The sequence below is a fragment of the Siphateles boraxobius genome, unplaced genomic scaffold, assembly GCF_051911475.1.
Source record: "Siphateles boraxobius isolate OS27281-9 unplaced genomic scaffold, OSU_SipBor_1 45, whole genome shotgun sequence".
NCBI classification, from domain to species: domain Eukaryota; kingdom Metazoa; phylum Chordata; class Actinopteri; order Cypriniformes; family Leuciscidae; genus Siphateles; species Siphateles boraxobius.
Window position 1 is genome coordinate 322501 of NW_027509086.1, and position 21181 is coordinate 343681.

The 21181-nt window shown below is 44.3% G+C and overlaps 1 protein-coding gene across 2 annotated transcripts in view; it reads left to right on the forward strand.

Annotated features, from left to right (window-relative positions):
- The window catches only part of bbs9 (Bardet-Biedl syndrome 9), a 225146-nt gene extending 204381 nt beyond the window's left edge, over window positions 1–20765 (forward strand). Inside the window, exon 22 of one of the 2 annotated variants that reach the window (XM_077200194.1) lies at window positions 20184–20765. In XM_077200194.1, coding sequence (XP_077056309.1) covers window positions 20184–20440 — 257 coding nt within the window. In that variant the 3' untranslated portion in view covers window positions 20441–20765. The remainder of the gene's footprint in view (window positions 1–20183) is intronic. The other variant, XM_077200195.1, reaches the window with a different exon arrangement.
- The last annotated feature ends 416 nt before the right edge of the window (window positions 20766–21181 follow it).

Below are 21181 nucleotides of genomic sequence, written 5' to 3' on the forward strand. Positions count from 1 at the left end.
AGCAACTAGGGGTTAAGTGTCTTGCTCAGGGACACATCGGTGTCTCACAGTGGATTCGAACCCGGGTCTCTCACACCAGAGGCATGTGTCTTATCCACTGCACCATCACCAGTTAAAACCTAGATCTAGATTCCATTTTATATGAGTCCCCAAATCTTGCTGCACTGCAAACATTACACTCCTAGAATATGACAAGCGCATTTATAAAGGTGTGTGTGTGTGTGTGTGTGTGTGTGTGTGTGTGTGTGTGTGTGTGTGTGTGTGTGTGTGTGTGTGTGTGTGTGTGTGTGTGTGTGTGTGTGTGTGTGTGTGTGTGTGTGTGTGTTCAAGGTTTAGAAGAGCTGAATCCCAAGGCTTTGTCTGAATGTGTCAGAGTTGGAAGCATTAGTGTAAAGAGTGATCACACAGAACTGTTGGGTTGTGGTTGCCACACCACACACACACACACACACACACACACACACACACACACACTCAGCTCTGACCGATGTGCAGGTTTGGTCAAGTGTGTCATTGCACGATTTTTCTCAGAGGGGTTTCGTCAGCAGGAAGAGCCTTTTCCCGCCATTTTTCAATAAGCTAACAGAAACACAGTGACGTCATCATCATGACTCGCGCAACTCTTGACACACCAAAAATTTGAATGCACAGTTTTTGCATTCGAATGTGCAGGTTTTTTGTCCAATTTGATGAATATTCAAAATTCAAAATTTGATTTGACAGCCCTATTAGCCAGTGAGAGCGGGAACGTCATGGAGAAGTAGGACACATGAAGGGAAAACACTGAAATTGTGTATCAAGCGTCTTGTATTCCTGGAATATGAATGAGGAATTTTAGTGAAGTTTTCTGCGCTGTCTGAATGTGAACATTTTATGTGAAATTGTATTGTAAAACACTCTATAGTAAACTCTTCAAAGGCAGAGATGGTTGTTTTCAGACCAGGCGGTAATAAAGTCGATGTATGATGAGGACATTTTTTCATATTCATATTTCATACACAGATGTATGCGTTTTTTCGTATTCGTCATTCGGTGGCTCTGAATTGTCAAAACAGCTCTCAGAATGTTTGCTACGGAAGCGAAAAACGCAGAAAATCGAACCCGATCCGAATGTCTTTTTCATAACGGATGAAAGTTTCGGAGGCAGTGTGTAGACGTGATTGACACAACGTGAGGTCGTATTTATTTTTTAACTTGAAAAAATTTCGGAAGACAATTTCGGACTCGGTGTGCAAGGACCTTTAGGAAGTGACATCGTTCTGGCATCGTGACATCGTGTCTTCAGCTTCCAGAGATCTAGATCATTATGATGTTCACACTATCAGTCTAATCTGTGCCATCACAGCTTCTCATAATAACATCTGTAATGTTGGGTTTTTCACCGTTGCTTTGACAAAGTATCTGTCAATCGAACTAAAATTGAAACTGCAAAATGGCCAAAGTCCTTCAAGGAAGGTCTGTTCACTTGGTGGCCGTATTTGCAACGCCTGTTTCGGGCATTCAAGACCAAGTCCTCTGTGGACATAAACAAGGAAATCCTGAAATCTCAGAAACTGCTGCTTAAATTCACATTTACATAACATTTCAAATCAGCAGCAAAATCTGACATGAACTGTCCCATAAATGTTGTTTCTTATGTTCAAAACAGCATTAAAAAGCTTATTTTCCAGGCTGGACCAGCCAATGTGCATGTGCAGTTATTAGTGTGTTTCTGTATCTGAAGACTTTGTTATGGCTCCGTGTGCAGTGTGTTCATTTACACGTCCGCAGCTCATGATCCCGTGTGTCGGCTCACAGTTTTCTCCCAAAATAAAAGCCTGAGGATTTACCTCTAGCAAGTGAAGTAATTCAGACATAAGAGTTGTTTCTTTCTTTCTTCCTTTATTTCCAAGGAAAGCCCCTTGAGATGAACCATCTCATTTTCGAGGGAGTCCCTACAGTACAAAGAAACCAACATCATAATAGAAAATCATAATAAAAGTAAATACAAAACAGGACTATAACAACATTTAGATACACTGACATTCACATTCATATACATACAAACTCTAACAATGCTCCCATAAACCTAGTTCCTTCCCTTTTAGCCCATACCATAATCAAAGACAATCATCTTTGAAGTGAACCATCTGAGAAAATGCAAATACAAAATCAAGGTATAAATATGCTTACATACATCCATAAACCCATACAGATACATAAATAGAATAGAAATTGAAACAGATACAATAACCAAAAAATAAAAATAAATAAGCGAGCGAGCTGGGAAGATGGTTCCAGTCTGATGGAGATTTATATTTAAATGCACGACGACCAATTTCTTGCTGATTCTGGGTGTATGAAAGAAGAACTGTTCCGTATGCCTTAAGTTGTACTGTGTATTAAAAGGAATTAGGTAATATTTCAGATATGAAGGGAAATTGAATTGAATACATTTCTAAAATAAGTAGTGACCAATGGAATTGCCTTCTTGGCTTGGGAGTCACCCAGCTCAAAGACTCGTACATCTGACAGTGAGTTATGTGAGGACATCTGAGACACATCTACAGAGACAATTATATAATACAGAGATAGGGCAAAGATTTGAATCTGAGGTGTTCCCTTATATAGCATCCGCATAATCAAGTATTGGAAGTATCAAATGAGTAATAATTATTTTCCGAACCTCTTGTGAAAAGCAATCAGCAGAGTGATAAAGTGACTTCAATTGACCATATATATTCTTACAGATTGAGTTAATTTGAGGTTTGAAGGAGAGCTGGGTATCAAGCCAGAGACCAAGATATTTAAATTCTTCGACTTTTGTTAAAGTTGTTCCATCAAGAAAATGAATAGACCTGTGTAGTGGATTTTTCCCTAAACCTAACCTACCCTAGAATAACTTATACTCCAGCTATACATTGACGTTAGCTGAGTCTGTCAGCTAACGTCAATGTCTCCAGTCTCCAGTCGACTACAGCATCCGTCTAATCCTATACTCCAGCGAGTCTACAGTCGACTGCAGCATCCGTCTAACCCTATACTCCAGCGAGTCTCCAGTCGACTACAGCATCCGTCTAATCCTATACTCCAGCGAGTCTACAGTCGACTACAGCATCCGTCTAATCCTATACTCCAGCGAGTCTCCAGTCGACTACAGCATCCGTCTAATCCTATACTCCAGCGAGTCTACAGTCGACTACAGCATCCGTCTAATCCTATACTCCAGCGAGTCTCCAGTCGACTACAGCATCCGTCTAATCCTATACTCCAGCGAGTCTACAGTCGACTACAGCATCCGTCTAATCCTATACTCCAGCGAGTCTACAGTCGACTACAGCATCCGTCTAATCCTATACTCCAGCGAGTCTACAGTCGACTGCAGCATCCGTCTAACCCTATACTCCAGCGAGTCTCCAGTCGACTACAGCATCCGTCTAATCCTATACTCCAGCGAGTCTCCAGTCAACTACAGCATCCGTCTAATCCTATACTCCAGCGAGTCTCCAGTCGACTACAGCATCCGTCTAATCCTATACTCCAGCGAGTCTACAGTCGACTACAGCATCCGTCTAATCCTATACTCCAGCGAGTCTCCAGTCGACTACAGCATCCGTCTAATCCTATACTCCAGCGAGTCTACAGTCGACTACAGCATCCGTCTAATCCTATACTCCAGCGAGTCTCCAGTCGACTACAGCATCCGTCTAATCCTATACTCCAGCGAGTCTACAGTCGACTACAGCATCCGTCTAATCCTATACTCCAGCGAGTCTACAGTCGACTACAGCATCCGTCTAATCCTATACTCCAGCGAGTCTACAGTCGACTACAGCATCCGTCTAATCCTATACTCCAGCGAGTCTACAGTCGACTACAGCATCCGTCTAATCCTATACTCCGGCGAGTCTCCAGTCGACTACAGCATCCGTCTAATCCTATACTCCAGCGAGTCTACAGTCGACTACAGCATCCGTCTAATCCTATACTCCAGCGAGTCTACAGTCGACTACAGCATCCGTCTAATCCTATACTCCAGCGAGTCTACAGTCGACTACAGCATCCGTCTAATCCTATACTCCAGCGAGTCTCCAGTCTACAGCATCCGTCTAATCCTATACTCCAGCGAGTCTACAATCGACTACAGCATCCGTCTAATCCTATACTCCAGCGAGTCTACAGTCGACTACAGCATCCGTCTAATCCTATACTCCAGCGAGTCTACAGTCGACTACAGCATCCGTCTAATCCTATACTCCAGCGAGTCTACAGTCGACTACAGCATCCGTCTAATCCTATACTCCAGCGAGTCTACAATCGACTACAGCATCCGTCTAATCCTATACTCCAGCGAGTCTACAGTCGACTACAGCATCCGTCTAATCCTATACTCCAGCGAGTCTACAGTCGACTACAGCATCCGTCTAATCCTATACTCCAGCGAGTCTACAGTCGACTACAGCATCCGTCTAATCCTATACTCCAGCGAGTCTACAGTCGACTACAGCATCCGTCTAATCCTATACTCCAGCGAGTCTACAGTCGACTACAGCATCCGTCTAATCCTATACTCCAGCGAGTCTACAGTCGACTACAGCATCCGTCTAATCCTATACTCCAGCGAGTCTACAGTCGACTACAGCATCCGTCTAATCCTATACTCCAGCGAGTCTACAGTCGACTACAGCATCCGTCTAACCCTATACTCCAGCGAGTCTCCAGTCAACTACAGCATCCGTCTAACCCTATACTCCAGCGAGTCTCCAGTCGACTACAGCATCCGTCTAACCCTATACTCCAGCGAGTCTCCAGTCGACTACAGCATCCGTCTAACCCTATACTCCAGCGAGTCTACAGTCGACTACAGCATCCGTCTAATCCTATACTCCAGCGAGTCTACAGTCGACTACAGCATCCGTCTAATCCTATACTCCAGAGAGTCTACAGTCGACTACAGCATCCGTCTAATCCTATACTCCAGCGAGTCTACAGTCGACTACAGCATCCGTCTAACCCTATACTCCAGCGAGTCTCCAGTCAACTACAGCATCCGTCTAACCCTATACTCCAGCGAGTCTCCAGTCGACTACAGCATCCGTCTAACCCTATACTCCAGCGAGTCTCCAGTCGACTACAGCATCCGTCTTACCCTATACTCCAGCGAGTCTCCAGTCGACTACAGCATCCGTCTAATCCTATACTCCAGCGAGTCTCCAGTCGACTACAGCATCCGTCTAACCCTATACTCCAGCGAGTCTACAGTCGACTACAGCATCCGTCTAATCCTATACTCCAGCGAGTCTACAGTCGACTACAGCATCCGTCTAATCCTATACTCCAGAGAGTCTACAGTCGACTACAGCATCCGTCTAATCCTATACTCCAGCGAGTCTACAGTCGACTACAGCATCCGTCTAACCCTATACTCCAGCGAGTCTCCAGTCAACTACAGCATCCGTCTAACCCTATACTCCAGCGAGTCTCCAGTCGACTACAGCATCCGTCTAACCCTATACTCCAGCGAGTCTCCAGTCGACTACAGCATCCGTCTAACCCTATACTCCAGCGAGTCTCCAGTCGACTACAGCATCCGTCTAATCCTATACTCCAGCGAGTCTCCAGTCGACTACAGCATCCGTCTAACCCTATACTCCAGCGAGTCTCCAGTCGACTACAGCATCCGTCTAAATCCTATACTCCAGCGAGTCTCCAGTCGACTACAGCATCCGTCTAACCCTATACTCCAGCGAGTCTACAGTCGACTACAGCATCCGTCTAATCCTATACTCCAGCGAGTCTCCAGTCGACTACAGCATCCGTCTAACCCTATACTCCAGCGAGTCTACAGTCGACTACAGCATCCGTCTAATCCTATACTCCAGCGAGTCTACAGTCGACTACAGCATCCGTCTAATCCTATACTCCAGAGAGTCTACAGTCGACTACAGCATCCGTCTAATCCTATACTCCAGCGAGTCTACAGTCGACTACAGCATCCGTCTAACCCTATACTCCAGCGAGTCTCCAGTCAACTACAGCATCCGTCTAACCCTATACTCCAGCGAGTCTCCAGTCGACTACAGCATCCGTCTAACCCTATACTCCAGCGAGTCTCCAGTCGACTACAGCATCCGTCTAATCCTATACTCCAGCGAGTCTCCAGTCGACTACAGCATCCGTCTAACCCTATACTCCAGCGAGTCTCCAGTCGACTACAGCATCCGTCTAAATCCTATACTCCAGCGAGTCTCTAGTCGACTACAGCATCCGTCTAACCCTATACTCCAGCGAGTCTACAGTCGACTACAGCATCCGTCTAATCCTATACTCCAGTGAGTCTACAGTCAACTACAGCATCCGTCTAATCCTATACTCCAGCGAGTCTCCAGTCGACTACGGCATCCGTCTAACCCTATACTCCGGCGAGTCTCCAGTCGACTACAGCATCCGTCTAACCCTATACTCCGGCGAGTCTACAGTCGACTACAGCATCCGTCTAACCCTATACTCCAGCGAGTCTCCAGTCGACTACAGCATCCGTCTAATCCTATACTCCAGAGAGTCTCCAGTCGACTACAGCATCCGTCTAATCCTATACTCCAGCGAGTCTCCAATCGACTACAGCATCCGTCTAATCCTATACTCCAGCGAGTCTACAGTCGACTACAGCATCCGTCTAATCCTATACTCCAGCGAGTCTCCAGTCGACTACAGCATCCGTCTAACCCTATACTCCGGCGAGTCTACAGTCGACTACAGCATCCGTCTAACCCTATACTCCAGCGAGTCTCCAGTCGACTACAGCATCCGTCTAATCCTATACTCCAGAGAGTCTCCAGTCGACTACAGCATCCGTCTAATCCTATACTCCAGCGAGTCTCCAGTCGACTACAGCATCCGTCTAATCCTATACTCCAGTGAGTCTACAGTCGACTACAGCATCCGTCTAATCCTATACTCCAGAGAGTCTCCAGTCGACTACAGCATCCGTCTAATCCTATACTCCAGCGAGTCTACAGTCGACTACAGCATCCGTCTAATCCTATACTCCAGCGAGTCTACAATCGACTACAGCATCCGTCTAATCCTATACTCCAGCGAGTCTACAGTCGACTACAGCATCCGTCTAATCCTATACTCCAGCGAGTCTACAGTCGACTACAGCATCCGTCTAATCCTATACTCCAGCGAGTCTCCAGTCGACTACAGCATCCGTCTAATCCTATACTCCAGTGAGTCTACAGTCAACTACAGCATCCGTCTAATCCTATACTCCAGAGAGTCTCCAGTCGACTACAGCATCTGTCTAATCCTATACTCCAGCGAGTCTCCAGTCGACTACAGCATCCGTCTAATCCTATACTCCAGCGCATCTACAGTCGAACTACGGCATCATTCTAATCCTATACTCCAGCGAGTCTACCGTCGACTACAGCATCCGTCTAATCCTGAACTCCAGCGAGTCTACAGTCGACTGCAGCCAGTTCAACCATATTATTCTAACTTACTTTCTACCTTAGCCTAAACTGTTTCTGCTGCGCAGCAGTAATATCAGACAGACTCCAGCAAATGTCCTTTAAATGCTTTTAATTACGGCCAGGAGAGTTCTCAAGCTGTACTCAGAGAATCTCCCAAGTAAAAACAAGGCCGGTGGATCTCAGATAAATTCCATTGAGAATCCCCCCCAGTAAACACTAATACAACAGTTTTTATACAATGGGGAGGTATGTCAAATGACATTAATATGATTAATGTTCTTCATATGCAAACATTTCTGTTACTATGTAAAGCAAACTTTGTTTTAATGATTACTTCATTGATTACAAGTTCTAACTTAGTCATCTGTCTAGTTTCATTTCCCATATATGATATTTTTACACACAGTCAGGGGTTTGACACAGATACATTCATCTAAAGTACAGGATGTCTTAGTACATTGTAACAGAGTGTTAGCAGGTTAAATAAGGTTAAATGTTAAAACATGGTTAGCTCAATATTCAGTTTTAAATTTCTATGACACCTGTTTTTAGAGAAAGGCAAAGAATTAGGTCGAGTGCAAAACAACATACTGTTTTACAAGAGGAGTTACAACAACATACAAGAGGAGTTTATTAGAAGAAAAACATTTTTGAACTAAGTTAAAGTCCGTTTGTAGAGAGTGTTGGATTTGTGAAATGTCAGAACTGGAGGAGTATATTACAGTGTCATCTGTATATAAGTGAATTAAACAGTCAGGACAGCTTTGCGGTAAATCATTGATAAATATGGAAAATAAATGAGGGCCTAAAGATGAACCTTGTGGAAAACCTTTATCAATAATTTTGAAGCCTGTTGTAACTTTACTCTACTGTAAAGTTAAATAATGAATATACTTCCAGTTCAAAAGCAGCTACATAAAGCATAATGCCTTACGACCCCCAATGAGCAATCCAATGGGAATAATGGGAAGTGAAAAAAGACAGATGTTTAAAGGAATATTTCGAGTTGAATACTTTAGCTGTATGGACAGCATCTGTGGTCTGCTGTTTACAGATGGATGGCAGGACTTTCCTCTCTATTTTCTCTCCCTCTCCGTGTTTGAACTTTGTTGTTTCGAGAATATGTGCATTATTTATGAGTTTGTCTTCCATGAACTTCCAAAACAGCCTCCCAACCCCTGGTTCATGTCTTTGTGTAACTTGCACACAAACTGCATTATCCTCTCAGAGCCTGTGGAGAAGAGAGGAAGTACAAGTCGCCTCCAAATATATGCTTTGCATATCTCCCATGACCGGTGTGTGTGTATATATTTTAGGAAGTATGAGCTCGAGGGATCCATTAATACATCTCAACTGTAGTGTCTCGGAGTGTGAGTGTGGAAACACTTCCAGATGTGATCCAGATAAGCACAGGCTTTTTTTTTTTCATGGCCGGAGGAGAGTTATCGAAGTGATTTAAAATCAAGGAATCTGTTAAATACATATCTCGTCTTCTATTGTCTGCTCAGTCAGACATAACAGATGTTTACATATAGTCCACAAGACATGATAATATATAAATCACCCTGTTCAAAAGTTTGCATGACTACAGTAATCTCCGAATAGGGATGACACAGACTAAAATTAGCATAGATGCCATTCTTTATACGATGTAACGAGTACATTGGATATTGAATGTTTTTTTCAGAATTTAGTAGTAGGAAATTCATGCAATCTAATCATCCAATCTTTTTATATCAGCTATGCATTCCGTTAGTTTTGTGAATTGGTATATTTCATCAGTGTAACAGTAAAACTAATGCCATGCTTCCTAATATCTCCTAAACGTAGCATGTACAGAGTGAACAGCAGCGGTCCTAGTACTGAGCCTTGTGGTACACCATACTGAACTCGTGATCGATAAGACATCTCTTCATTTACTGCTACAAACTGACAACGGTCGGATAAATATGATTTGAATAATGACAATGCAATTGCACTAATGACAACATCACGTTGTGGTCGATTGTGTCAAATGCAGCACTACAATCCAGTAACACTTATAGAAAGATAAAATTAATGGATATGTTCCTCACGACATCTGATGTAATATTGTGGTTGCATGATTATATATTTTTTCAAATCTTGCAAGTAAAGAAATTCATAGTCATCCCTGCTGTGCAAATGGCCAAACTTGTTGAAGCTTTGTTTCTCATTAGTTTAGCGCCTGTATCAAATAAATACTTAGGGTTGTGTTTGTTTTCTTCTAAGAGAGTCAAAAAGTAAGCAGATCTAGCAGTTTTTAAGGCTTTTCTGTAACCAGTGAAACTGTCTTTCCATGTTATGTGAAATACCTCTAGTTTTGTTTTCTTCCAGTTGCGCTCCATTTTTCTGTCTGCTCTCTTTAGGGCCTGAGTGTCCTCGTTGTACCACGACATTGGACTATTTTCTTTAATCTTCTTTAAGTGGAAATGAGCAACTGTGTCTAGAGTGCTGGAAAAGAGAGAGTCAATAGTTTCTGTTGCAATATCGAGTTCTTCTAAGCATTTCTGGGATGCTGAGATGATGAAACTGATCAGGAAGATTATTAATAAAGCAATCTTTAGTGGCAGAAGTGATAGGTCTAAGATATTTGTGTTACAGAGCTACAGGCTAAATGAAGTTTACACGAGACTAGACAATGATGTCATCGCTCTGCTGCAGAATTTCAACGGCAGCAACATTGATTGTGACAATAATAAATCTAGAATATGATTACGACAATGACTAGGTCCTGACACGTGTTGTCTAACTCCAATAGAGTTCAGAATGTCTCTAAATGCCAATTCCAATGCATCTTTTTCGTTATCTACATGTATATTAAAATCACCAACAATTAGGACTTTATCTGCAGGCAGTACTAACTCTGATATAAAGCAGCAAATTCTTTGATAAAGTCTGTATGGTGCCCTGGTGGCCTGTATACAGTAGCCAGCACAAATCTCAAACATGATTTATAATTTACAATAGATAGTGTTGCATTAAGCACCAACACTTCAAAATAATTATATTTAAAACAAAACTTCTCAGTAATTCTGAAGATATTACTATAAATTACAGCAACACCTCCCCCTTTCAGACGAGGCTCATGTTTATAACAGTAAACTTGCGGGGTGCACTCATTTAAAGTAATGTAATCGTCTGGTTTTAGCCAGGTTTCTGTCAAACACAGCACATCTAGTTTATAGTCTGTAATCATATCATTAACAATAAGTGCTTCTGAAGAAAAGGATAGAGGATCCAGTAAACCCAAGCTTTATCATTTTTCCATTTGTGTTATATCTTTTTTTTAATTGTTGCACATCAATTAAGTTATTAACCTTAAATTTGTATACTTTTGATCAATTTAATGTATTCTTGCTACATAAAAATATTAATTTCTTTCAAGTCAAGTCAAGTGACCTTTATTTATATAGTGCTTTTTACCATAGAGATTGTTTCAAAGCAGCTTTACAGAGATAACAGGAAAATAATGTTGTAATAATATTGTTAAATACAAAATTAAATGTCCCCAACTAAGCGAGCCAAAAGCCAATGGCGACAAAGGCGAAGAAGGCGACAGTGAAGGAACCAAAACTCCATCAGTGACAGAATGGAGAAAATAAAATAAAAATAAAAATCTTAGTGAGCCTAACCCTTTGAACTTGGGTGTGAGTGTTTCAGATTTAATGTAATAGAAGAACATGCTGCAGGCTGTAGAACTCAAAACAGTATTAATTGAAATCAAGCCTCAGAAACGACTCTGCTTCTGTTTGATTGTGACTGACGAACACATCCGCGCTGTTCCACCATTACGGCAACACTTCATCTGCTACTTTACACCATTTTTGATTGTTTAGTTTTCATTGTTTCTCCATTCTTAATCATTTCAGTGTGCTGTTCCACAAGCCTAGCGCTTTTAACCCGCAGTGTCAAGTTAAAATAGTTTGGTTCACGAAGAACGTGCAAGAACGCGTCCAGAGTGGGTGATGTGGTTTTTCATGCATCTTTGGTATCTCTGAAAAGAGAAGACACATGTAGTTTTAGACAGCACGCTGGAGAGAGGTGGAAATACCAGCGAGGATCAGACAGCGAGTGGACAGACCAGCGCAGTGCTAAAATAGCACCCAGACTTCAGTCTCAGCACAAAACACATGTTTTTCTTTGTGTTGGTGGTTTGAGTTCTGCTGGCTGATGGCAGCTGAGTTTCTGCAGCATTCTCATCCTCTCTCCACTCAAACAGACACACTCCTCTCACAGCTGCTCCTAACACACTGTACACAGCCATCATCACACCAGCCCTGGAGCTCAACAAGACTGACAGGATCAGTCCAATATTGGGTTAGTTCACCCGAACATTTACTCTCCCTCATGTCATTCCAGACCCATACAGCTTTTCATCCTCTAATATATTTTTAATGAAATCTGAGGGATTTTTGTACCTCCATTGAAGGTCTATTCACCCAAAACTTTCATAAAGAGATGGTAAAATAAACCTATATGAATCGAGCGGTTTGATCCAAGTCTCCTGAACTTTTTCCCCATATAAACATTGATCAACGCTCAAGAAATATCTCAAACAGACGAATGAATGAGCTTGTGTCTCGTGAGAACAAACCTCAACTTGTTTGAACTTCAGTCTATCATATTTGATGTATGTGTGTTTATCTTTGTCTATATGTGAATAAAGGCCTAAAAAGACAGAAATCTCTGAGGTTTCACTATAAATATCTTAATTTGTGTTTAAAAAAAAGTCATGGGTTTGGAACAACATGAGGAAAAAGTAAATCTTGATAGAATTTACATTTTTGGGCAAACTATCACTTTAAAACAAAGAACAACATTTCCCTTCAAGCGATGTACATTGTTTTAGCAACTTTATTTTTTGCATAATTTTCTTTATGTGCAGATCAGCGGTAAATTATTTATTACACCGGTAAAGCATTGAAACTGACAGTGTGTGTTTGTGTAGGTGTGTGCGTGTGTGTGTGTGTGTGTATGAGTGTGTGTGTGTGTGTGTATGAGTGTGTGTGTGTATATGAGTGTTTGAGTGTGTGTGTGCACGTGTGTTTGAGTGTGCTTTGTATATAAAACTCTACACCGCTCCGATTCTTTGGATCTTATTTATTTGTGTGAGTGCTCAGCTGTGTGTGTGTGTGTGTGTGTGTGTGTGTGTGTGTGTGTGTGTGTGTGTGTGTGTGTGTGTGTGTGTGTGTGTGTGTGTGTGTGTGTGTGTTACGGAGAGACAGAGGCCGACCGCTGTAATTGCGTGTCTCAGATGTGGCTCAGCTGTACGTGGGCCGAGTGCAGACTGTGTGAGCAGTTCCAGACAGCAGACATACCAGTGTGTGTGTGTGTGTGTGTGAGAGAGAGGAGGATGTTTTGTGTAGGGCGTGGACAAGTGGAGAGAAAATATCCCTGAATCTGACCACGAGAATCCCACCCACATGATCCCGCACACCACCACACCCTGGAGCCGCTGATAGCGCTGCTGTGACATCACAGGATCAGGAACACTGGGAACACACTCCACATACTGGGAACACACTCCACATACTGGAGTCTCAGTGGTCGTGTGTTTGGAGCCGCACATTAACCCTGACACATCAAATAATAGTCAGAATAAAATGTATTTTTTTAATGGAACAGTTAATTACACCTTTAGGCAAAATATTTTTAAATTAAAAAAATGCATAAATGTTTTTGTTCAGTATCATATTTGATGCATCAGAATTTTATGGCTCATATAGTATGATGCAGTGAGAGCTTAATTTTTTTTTAAATATGCAGATGCTTATGTTTATATGGACAAAAGTGAGATGAAATTCTGATGCTTGTAATGTAAATCAATTAAATCTTTATAACACTATAGCAGATACTTACATTAAATGCATATAAATATCAATATCTGCCAATAATATGTCTTAGTAAGATGATATTTAAATGCTTAGTTTTATGAACTGTAGTTTTAAAACATATAATGCAATGCAATACTGTGATGGTTGACATACGAGCAAATAAACCTTCCTCAAAAGAATGATGATCATATTTGATACAATAAAATGATGTCTGGATAATCAAGTAAACCTCAGTTGCTTCAGTCCAGCAAATATTCATCTTCAAATATCACTAACAATATCAGTGTTATTCTTGTGTTGGCTTGATAAAGACCATGAAGGAGGACGTTTGTACAGTTACAGTAAAATACTTTTACTTGATGAACCGTGAACTGTCAGTCAGAGACAGAAGGACTGGAGAACGAGTGCACAGGTTATCAGCAGAGTTTTGATCATGTTGATCATTTAGAAATGTGTGTATCAAATATGATACAGTGGGCTTTATAGGGTTAATTATTCATGTTAGCTACTGCATTCATTGATGTTTAGGAAACCTTATTTTTAAAGCGTTAACTAGGCACTAGTTAATATACTTGATGTTAGTAAGCATACGCAGCTTGATCTGGGTAATTCTGCCATCAGTATCTGCAGTCAAGCTGATCGATCTGAACAGTGGAGAAACTGATTCACATAGACAGTTATTAACTGTAACGAAGAGGCTGAGGCGGTCGGATCCATTTGCAGTATTTTATTGATACAGGTAAGCCAACAAAGGAAAGCAGACATAAAACTCAAAAGCCCGTGGCAAGGGCGGCAGCAAACTCAAACACACCACACTGGTTAGGGCAATCCAAGAATTGTACATCAAACAGGCAAAGGTCAGGGGCTGGCAGCATAGGTTCAAAAACGAGTTAGGAGTCCAAGTCAAAATATCAGAGCAGTACGAGAAAAACGAGCTAGAGAAAGCGTGTAGGTAAAACAAGACTTCACAAATGAACAATGAACAGAGCAGTCCAGATAAAGGGGAGCTAAGGGTACACAGGTGATACTGATGCAATGAAGGGGAGATCTTGTAATGAGCAGGGAGAGCCAAACGAAAAGAAACTGGTGTAATCTGACGAAGAATTTTAAACGGTCCGACGAAACGAGGAGACAGTTTCCTGCTCGGGAGCTTGAGACGGAGATCTCGCGCAGAAAGCCACACCCACTGGCCGGGTCGATACCTGGGACCCCCACGCCTCCTCTGATATGCCTGATGCTGATAATGGCAGACGGCGGGCTGCAGATGAACGTGAGCAGCATCCCAGGTGGCCTCGCTGCGCCGGAGCCAAGCATCTACTGCTGGGAAGAGGGGAGGCTGGAAACCTAAAACACATTTAAAAGGAGTTAGACCAGTGGCAGGCTTTAACAAAGAATTCTGCGCATATTCCACCCAGGCCAGAAAGCGACTCCAGTCCTGCTGAATCTTGTGGCAGTACGTTCTCAGAAAACGAATCAGATCTTGGTTCAGACATTCAACCTGCCCATTGGCCTGAGGATGGTAACCAGACGTTAGACTGACATTGATATTGAGCTTGGCTCACAACTCTCTCCAGACACGTGAGGTAAACTGGGGACCACGGTCAGTGACAATGTCCTCGGGGCAAATCAAAGAGACGAAACACCTGTTTGAAAAGAGCCTCAGCAGTTTGTAAGGCCGTGGGCAGGCCGGTCAGGGGTATGAAACGGCAGGACTTAGAGAAACGGTCTACCACGGAGAGAATAGTAGTAAATCCCTGTGAGGGAGGCAGATCCGTGACAAAATCCACTGTGATGTGCGACCAGGGGCGCTGTGGTACTGGCAGAGGTTGTAACAGTCCAGCGGGTTTTAGATGGGAGGATTTAACAGTGTTACAAACAGAACATTGATGGATAAACTTTGTGACATCAGACTGGAGTGACACCCACCAAAAGCGATTGGTGACTAGCTGTATAGTAGCTGCGATACCTGGATGACCCGCGCTTGGGGTGCAGTGAACCCACTGAAGCACACGGTGGCGGTGCCCTGGAGGAACGAAGAGACGGCCAGCGGGACATTCAGGTGGAGCGGGATGACTACTTAGAGACGCAGTGATTTCAGAGATGATGTCCCATTGGACCGGAGCCACGATTAGAGTAGTGGGAACAATGGGTTCAGGTTTAGATCTCTCACAAGGACCGTCATACTGGCGGGACAGGGCGTCAGCTTTGCCGTTCTGGGAGCCCGGCCTGTAGGTGATATCAAAATCGAATCTTGAAAAGAACAGGGACCAGCGAGCCTGGCGAGCATTCAGACGTTAAGCTGACCTGATGTACTCAAGATTCCGGTGATCAGTGAGCACGGTAAAAGGCTGACGAGCTCCCTCCAGCCAGTGCCTCCACTCCTCAAAGGCGGACTTCATGGCCAAAAGTTCGCGATCTCCCACGTCGTAGTTGCGCTCAGCAGAGTTAAGCTTACGAGAGTAAAAAGCACATGGGAACATTTTCGCCGGATCCCCATACCGCTGAGACAGGATAGCCCCCACTCCTGTGTTCGAGGCATCCACTTCAATGATGAATTCCCTCTCAGGATCCGGGTGACGGAGAATAGGAGCGGAAGTGAATCTCTCCTTGAGCAGAGCAAAGGCCGCAGTCCAAGCCGCTGTCCACTTAAAATATTTACCCCCCCCCCCTCGAAGCAGAGATGTGAGAGGGGCTGCAATTACACCGAAATTGCGGATGAATCTGTGGTAAAAATTAGCAAAGCACAAAAAGCGCTGCAGCTCCTTAACTGAAGAAGGTTGGGGCCAATTCACCACGGCACTGACCTTGCTGTCATCCATTAGGACTCCGTCCGCGTTGATGATATAGCCCAGAAAGGAGATACGTGTCTGGTGAAACTCGCACTTGGAGAGCTTGGCATAGAGCTGATTATCGATCAGGCGCTTGAGGACCGCACAGACATCCTGGACATACACAGGTGATACTGATGCAATGAAGGGGCGATTAATCAGGAGATAATGAGCAGGGAAGGATAGTGGGAAATGAAGTCCTAATACACAGGAGAGAGGGTTCTGGTGAAACCAGAAGGAGGTGTCGTCGAGCGTTCTGTGACATTAACGTGTTGTTTAGAGAAAATTATAAAACGCATGTCATTTACAACGACGTAGACAATCCACTCGCAGTTTTCAGTTTTTTACAGCGCACAACTCTAGGATATACTCATCTCTCATTTCATCCCTCCTTTTACAGTTTCCAGAGATCTGCCAGTTTATCAGCACACATTTATTATAGTATTATATTTCTCATGAAGCTACTTCTCTCTGTGAACGTTTCCCCCATATCTTAGCTTTCCTTTGTGTGATTTTAGCATGAAATCTTAGGCGGACATCAGGTAACAGTATCCCCTCCATTGGCGGATGGCAGCAGGCTCCGGCCCACGGCGAGCGGCGGCAACTCCTCTGCTCCCTCACGGACGGCAGCGAGCTTGCCCCCCCGTCAACTCACTTCAGCGCACCGCCTCGAGCATCCATGGCCACGACTCCTCAGCTCCCTCACGGACAGCAGCGTGCTCGACCGCCCCCCTTCAACTCACTCCAGCGCACCGCCTCCAGCATCCATGGCCGCGACTCCTCAGCTCCCTCACGGACGATAGAGAGCTCGACCGCTCCCCCCCCCCGTCAACTCACTCCAGCGCACCGCCTCGAGCGTCCATGGCCGCGACTCCTCACGGACGACAGAGAGCTCGACCACTCCCCCCCCATCAACTCACTTCAGCGCACCGCCTCGAGCGTCCATGGCCTCGACTCCTCAGCTCCCTCACGGACAGCAGCGTGCTCGACCGCCCCCCTTCAACTCACTCCAGCGCACCGCCTCCAGCATCCATGGCCGCGACTCCTCAGCTCCCTCACGGACGATAGAGAGCTTGACCGCTCCCCCCCCCGTCAACTCACTCCAGCGCACCGCCTCGAGCGTCCATGGCCACGACTCCTCAGCTCCCTCACGGACAGCAGCGTGCTCGACCGCCCCCCTTCAACTCACTCCAGCGCACCGCCTCCAGCATCCATGGCCGCGACTCCTCAGCTCCCTCACGGACGATAGAGAGCTTGACCGCTCCCCCCCCCGTCAACTCACTCCAGCGCACCGCCTCGAGCGTCCATGGCCGCGACTCCTCACGGACGACAGAGAGCTCGACCACTCCCCCCCCATCAACTCACTACAGCGCACCGCCTCGAGCGTCCATGGCCGCGACTCCTCACGGACGACAGAGAGCTCGACCACTCCCCCCCCCCGGTAACTCACTCCAGCGCACCGCCTCGAGCATCCATGGCCGCGACTCCTCAGCTCCCTCACGGACGATAGAGAGCTCGACTACTCCCCCCCCCCCCCCCATCAACTCACTCCAGCGCACCACCTCGAGCGTCCATGGCCGCGACTCCTCAGCTCCCTCGCGGACGACAGAGAGCACGACCACTCCCCCCCCCCATCAACTCACTCCAGCGCACCGCCTCGAGCGTCCATGGCCGCGACTCCTCAGCTCCCTCACGGACGGCAGCGAGCTCGAAAACCCCCCCCAGGGTAACTCACTCCAGCGCACCGCCTCGAGCGTCCATTGCCACAAACACACTAACACACACACACACACACACACACACACACAGCGCCGCTGAGAAGCAGAGTTAGGGAACAGTAGAGGATCTTCTGATGAAGATTGTCTGGATCTTCGAGAGTTCAGCGGCACACAAGTCAGAGTTATTATTCTACTCTATTATTTGCCTCGTACAACACAGTGAAGAGACTAAACATAAAGCCAAGTGTGGAGAGATGTCATTGTGAACAAAATGAAGTTCATTTGTGTGTGTGTGTGTATGTGTGTGTGTGTGTGTGTGTGTGTGTATTTTTAGCTGAGTTTACATGAGAGATTTTCAGTCTTTGTGTGCTGGAAATGGAAAGCGGCAGCTGCCACTGATGCCCATCTTGTGTTTCACTCTTTCTGCTCATTCACATACGTGTGTGTGTGTGTGTGTGTGTGTGTGTGTGTGTGTGTGTGTGTGTGTGTGTGTGTGTGTGTGTGTGTGTGTGTGTGTGTGTGTGTGTGTGTGTGTGTGTGTGTTGGAGGTCAGGAGCAGATCTTCTTGTTGTGTATCAGGTGTCATTGTCACTCAGTGTCAGTCACAGCAGGGAGGATCATCTCTGCGCACACTCACACACACACACACACTGATTGCAGACGTCCCGTCTCACACACACAACAGACGACCAGTCTCTTTCTCACACACACACACACACAGCAGACGACCCGTCTCACACACACAGCAGACGACCAGTCTCTCTCTCACACACACACACACACACACACACACACAGCAGACGACCCGTCACACACACACACACACACACACTCACACACACACATTTTTGTGAAGTTGACAGCAAATCTTTCACACATCAATATTTCATTGAGTCTCTCTACACTCACAAACTACATATTTTAGAATATTATAATAACCTCCTTCAATATATACTTTTGAATGGCTTATAGTCAGTAGTTGTTGTAGCTTACACTTTATTTAAAGGAGTCGTTCACTTCAGAATTAATATGTCCTGATAATTTACTCTCCGCCACGTCATCCAAGATGTTCAAGTCTTTCTTTCTTCAGTGGAAAAGAAATGAAGGTTTTTGAGGAAAACACTCCAGGATTTTCTCCATATAGTGACTTCAATGGAGTCCAACGGGTCGAGTCCAACGATCCAGCCGAGGAATAAGAGTCTGGTCTAGACAAACCAGCGCACATTTATAACAAAATAAACATTTATATACTTTAACGATTAATGCTAGTCTTGTACCATCTCTGAGATCCGCCACACATTACATAATCACTTTGGAAAGGTCAAATTATCAGAAATTTTTTATTTAAAAGTGAACTACTCCTATATAGTGTCCATGTTACCATGCATTTATAAATTTAAGTAGCGTGTAATAAATGGAAATGAATGTGAGACGAATTTCATCTAGTGGAAGCATTTGGTACTGCAGCCGAACACACTCTCAGCCCCTTTCACACAGCGCGTTGATCCCGGGAAATTGCCGTAAAATTGCTAGAGTGCCGCAAACACGTCCCGGGATCAATGCCGGGATGGGGACGGAGTAACACTGCAAACAACAATGTTGTTTAGAGCTTTAACTCTACAACCTCCAAACTCGGCTCAGACCTTCAGACTGTTCTGACTCGAGTTGCTATATCTTTTCTAACTGATCGGACTTACGGTTTTCCTAAAAATGACCATCTATCTATCTATCTACACTAATGAACTCTTAAACTCATAAATAGTGAACGAGCCTCGGGAAACCCAGCGGCGCTACCGGGAGCAGGGACTCGTCTTCCTGTAGAAATGATGAAGAGGAGTTATCCTGACGGCACGTGTGTTTACGGGGTGTGTGTGAACACACTCATAGATTCCGGGAAATCACTGGCAGTGTGAATGAACCAAAATCAAACGATCCCGGGACGCATTATCCGTGTGTTTTCTGGAGTCTCTGTGTGAAAGGCGCTTTGGTTAAAAGCTCATTTTCAAATTTGGAACGCAACTTGTTTAGATTTATGGTTTTCATGTTTTGGAAAGTATATACACCATATAAAAATTAAAATAGTATTTTTTTTACATTTTTAACAACAATAAATAATAACAATAAACAAAAACTTGACAGTTTAAGTTTTCAGGTCTGTGCTCAAAAAGTGAATTAATGGATTATAAATACAGCGTAAACAAAATGTATGGTCTGAGATGGTCCACTTCAGTCTACAGAGAAGAAAGAGTATATCATAATATGTACATTGTAATATTCTTTGTTTTGAATATTTACACAAACAATGTCTCTTGTCATTTTTACCAGATTCATCTAAAGAATCGTCCAAAGAGAAGAAGGAGAAAGACTCTGGGAAAGATTCCACGAAAGAAACCAAGAAAGACTCTGGGAAAGAGAAGGAGTCTAAGCTGTCTTCAAAAGAGTCCAAAAGAGAGTCGAAGGACAAGGAGCCGGCCCGAGAGAGAGACCCAGCCAAGGAGTCTGGGAAGGAGAAGAAGGCGTCCCGGAAGCCCTCGGTGAAGGTGAAGGAGAAGAAGAAGTCGGAGGCCGGAGACGTGGAGTGATCGGAAGTGTAATCCTCATCCTGATCCTCAATCCTCATCCTGACACTTGTGCTGTAATTCTAGAGTTGATGGAATAGTGGCAGCAAAACCATTCAAAAGTCAATGTGTGTTTGTGTGTGTGTGTGTGTGTGTGTGTGTGTGTGTGTGTGTGTGTGTGTGTGTGTGTGTGTGTGTGTGTGTGTGTGTGTGTGTGTGTGTGTGTGTGTGTGTGTGTGTGTGTGGCTCTACTGGCTTCTCACATTCCTGATTTTGAATTGAGGAAGAAAACAAGATGCAGAATTGGAATATTTGAAGGAACTTCGATTAAAGTTAAATGAAATTCAAATGGATGTGTAGTTTTTAATTGTATGAATAACAGTTGCTCTGTTAGTGCGGTTCATGTGAGTAAGTGTGACGCTGCATCTGAACCAAACAAGTGCATCGAGACCCTGAAACGATGCTCTCAATCCACTTCTAAATGTCATGAGATGAGACCCTAAACAGGACAGAATTCTAAACACACACAGAGACACACTCTCTCTCACACACACACTCACACACTCTCTCAAACACACACACACACACATTCTCTCTCTCTCTCTCTCTCTCTCTCACACACACACACACACTCACTCATGTGAATGTGTATGTGTGTTGGGTAGGTTTAGGGGTCAGGTTAGTGTGTGTGTGTGTGTGTGTGTGTGTGTGTGTGTGTGTGTGTGTGTGTGTGTGTGTGTGTGTGTGTGTGTGTGTGTGTGTGTG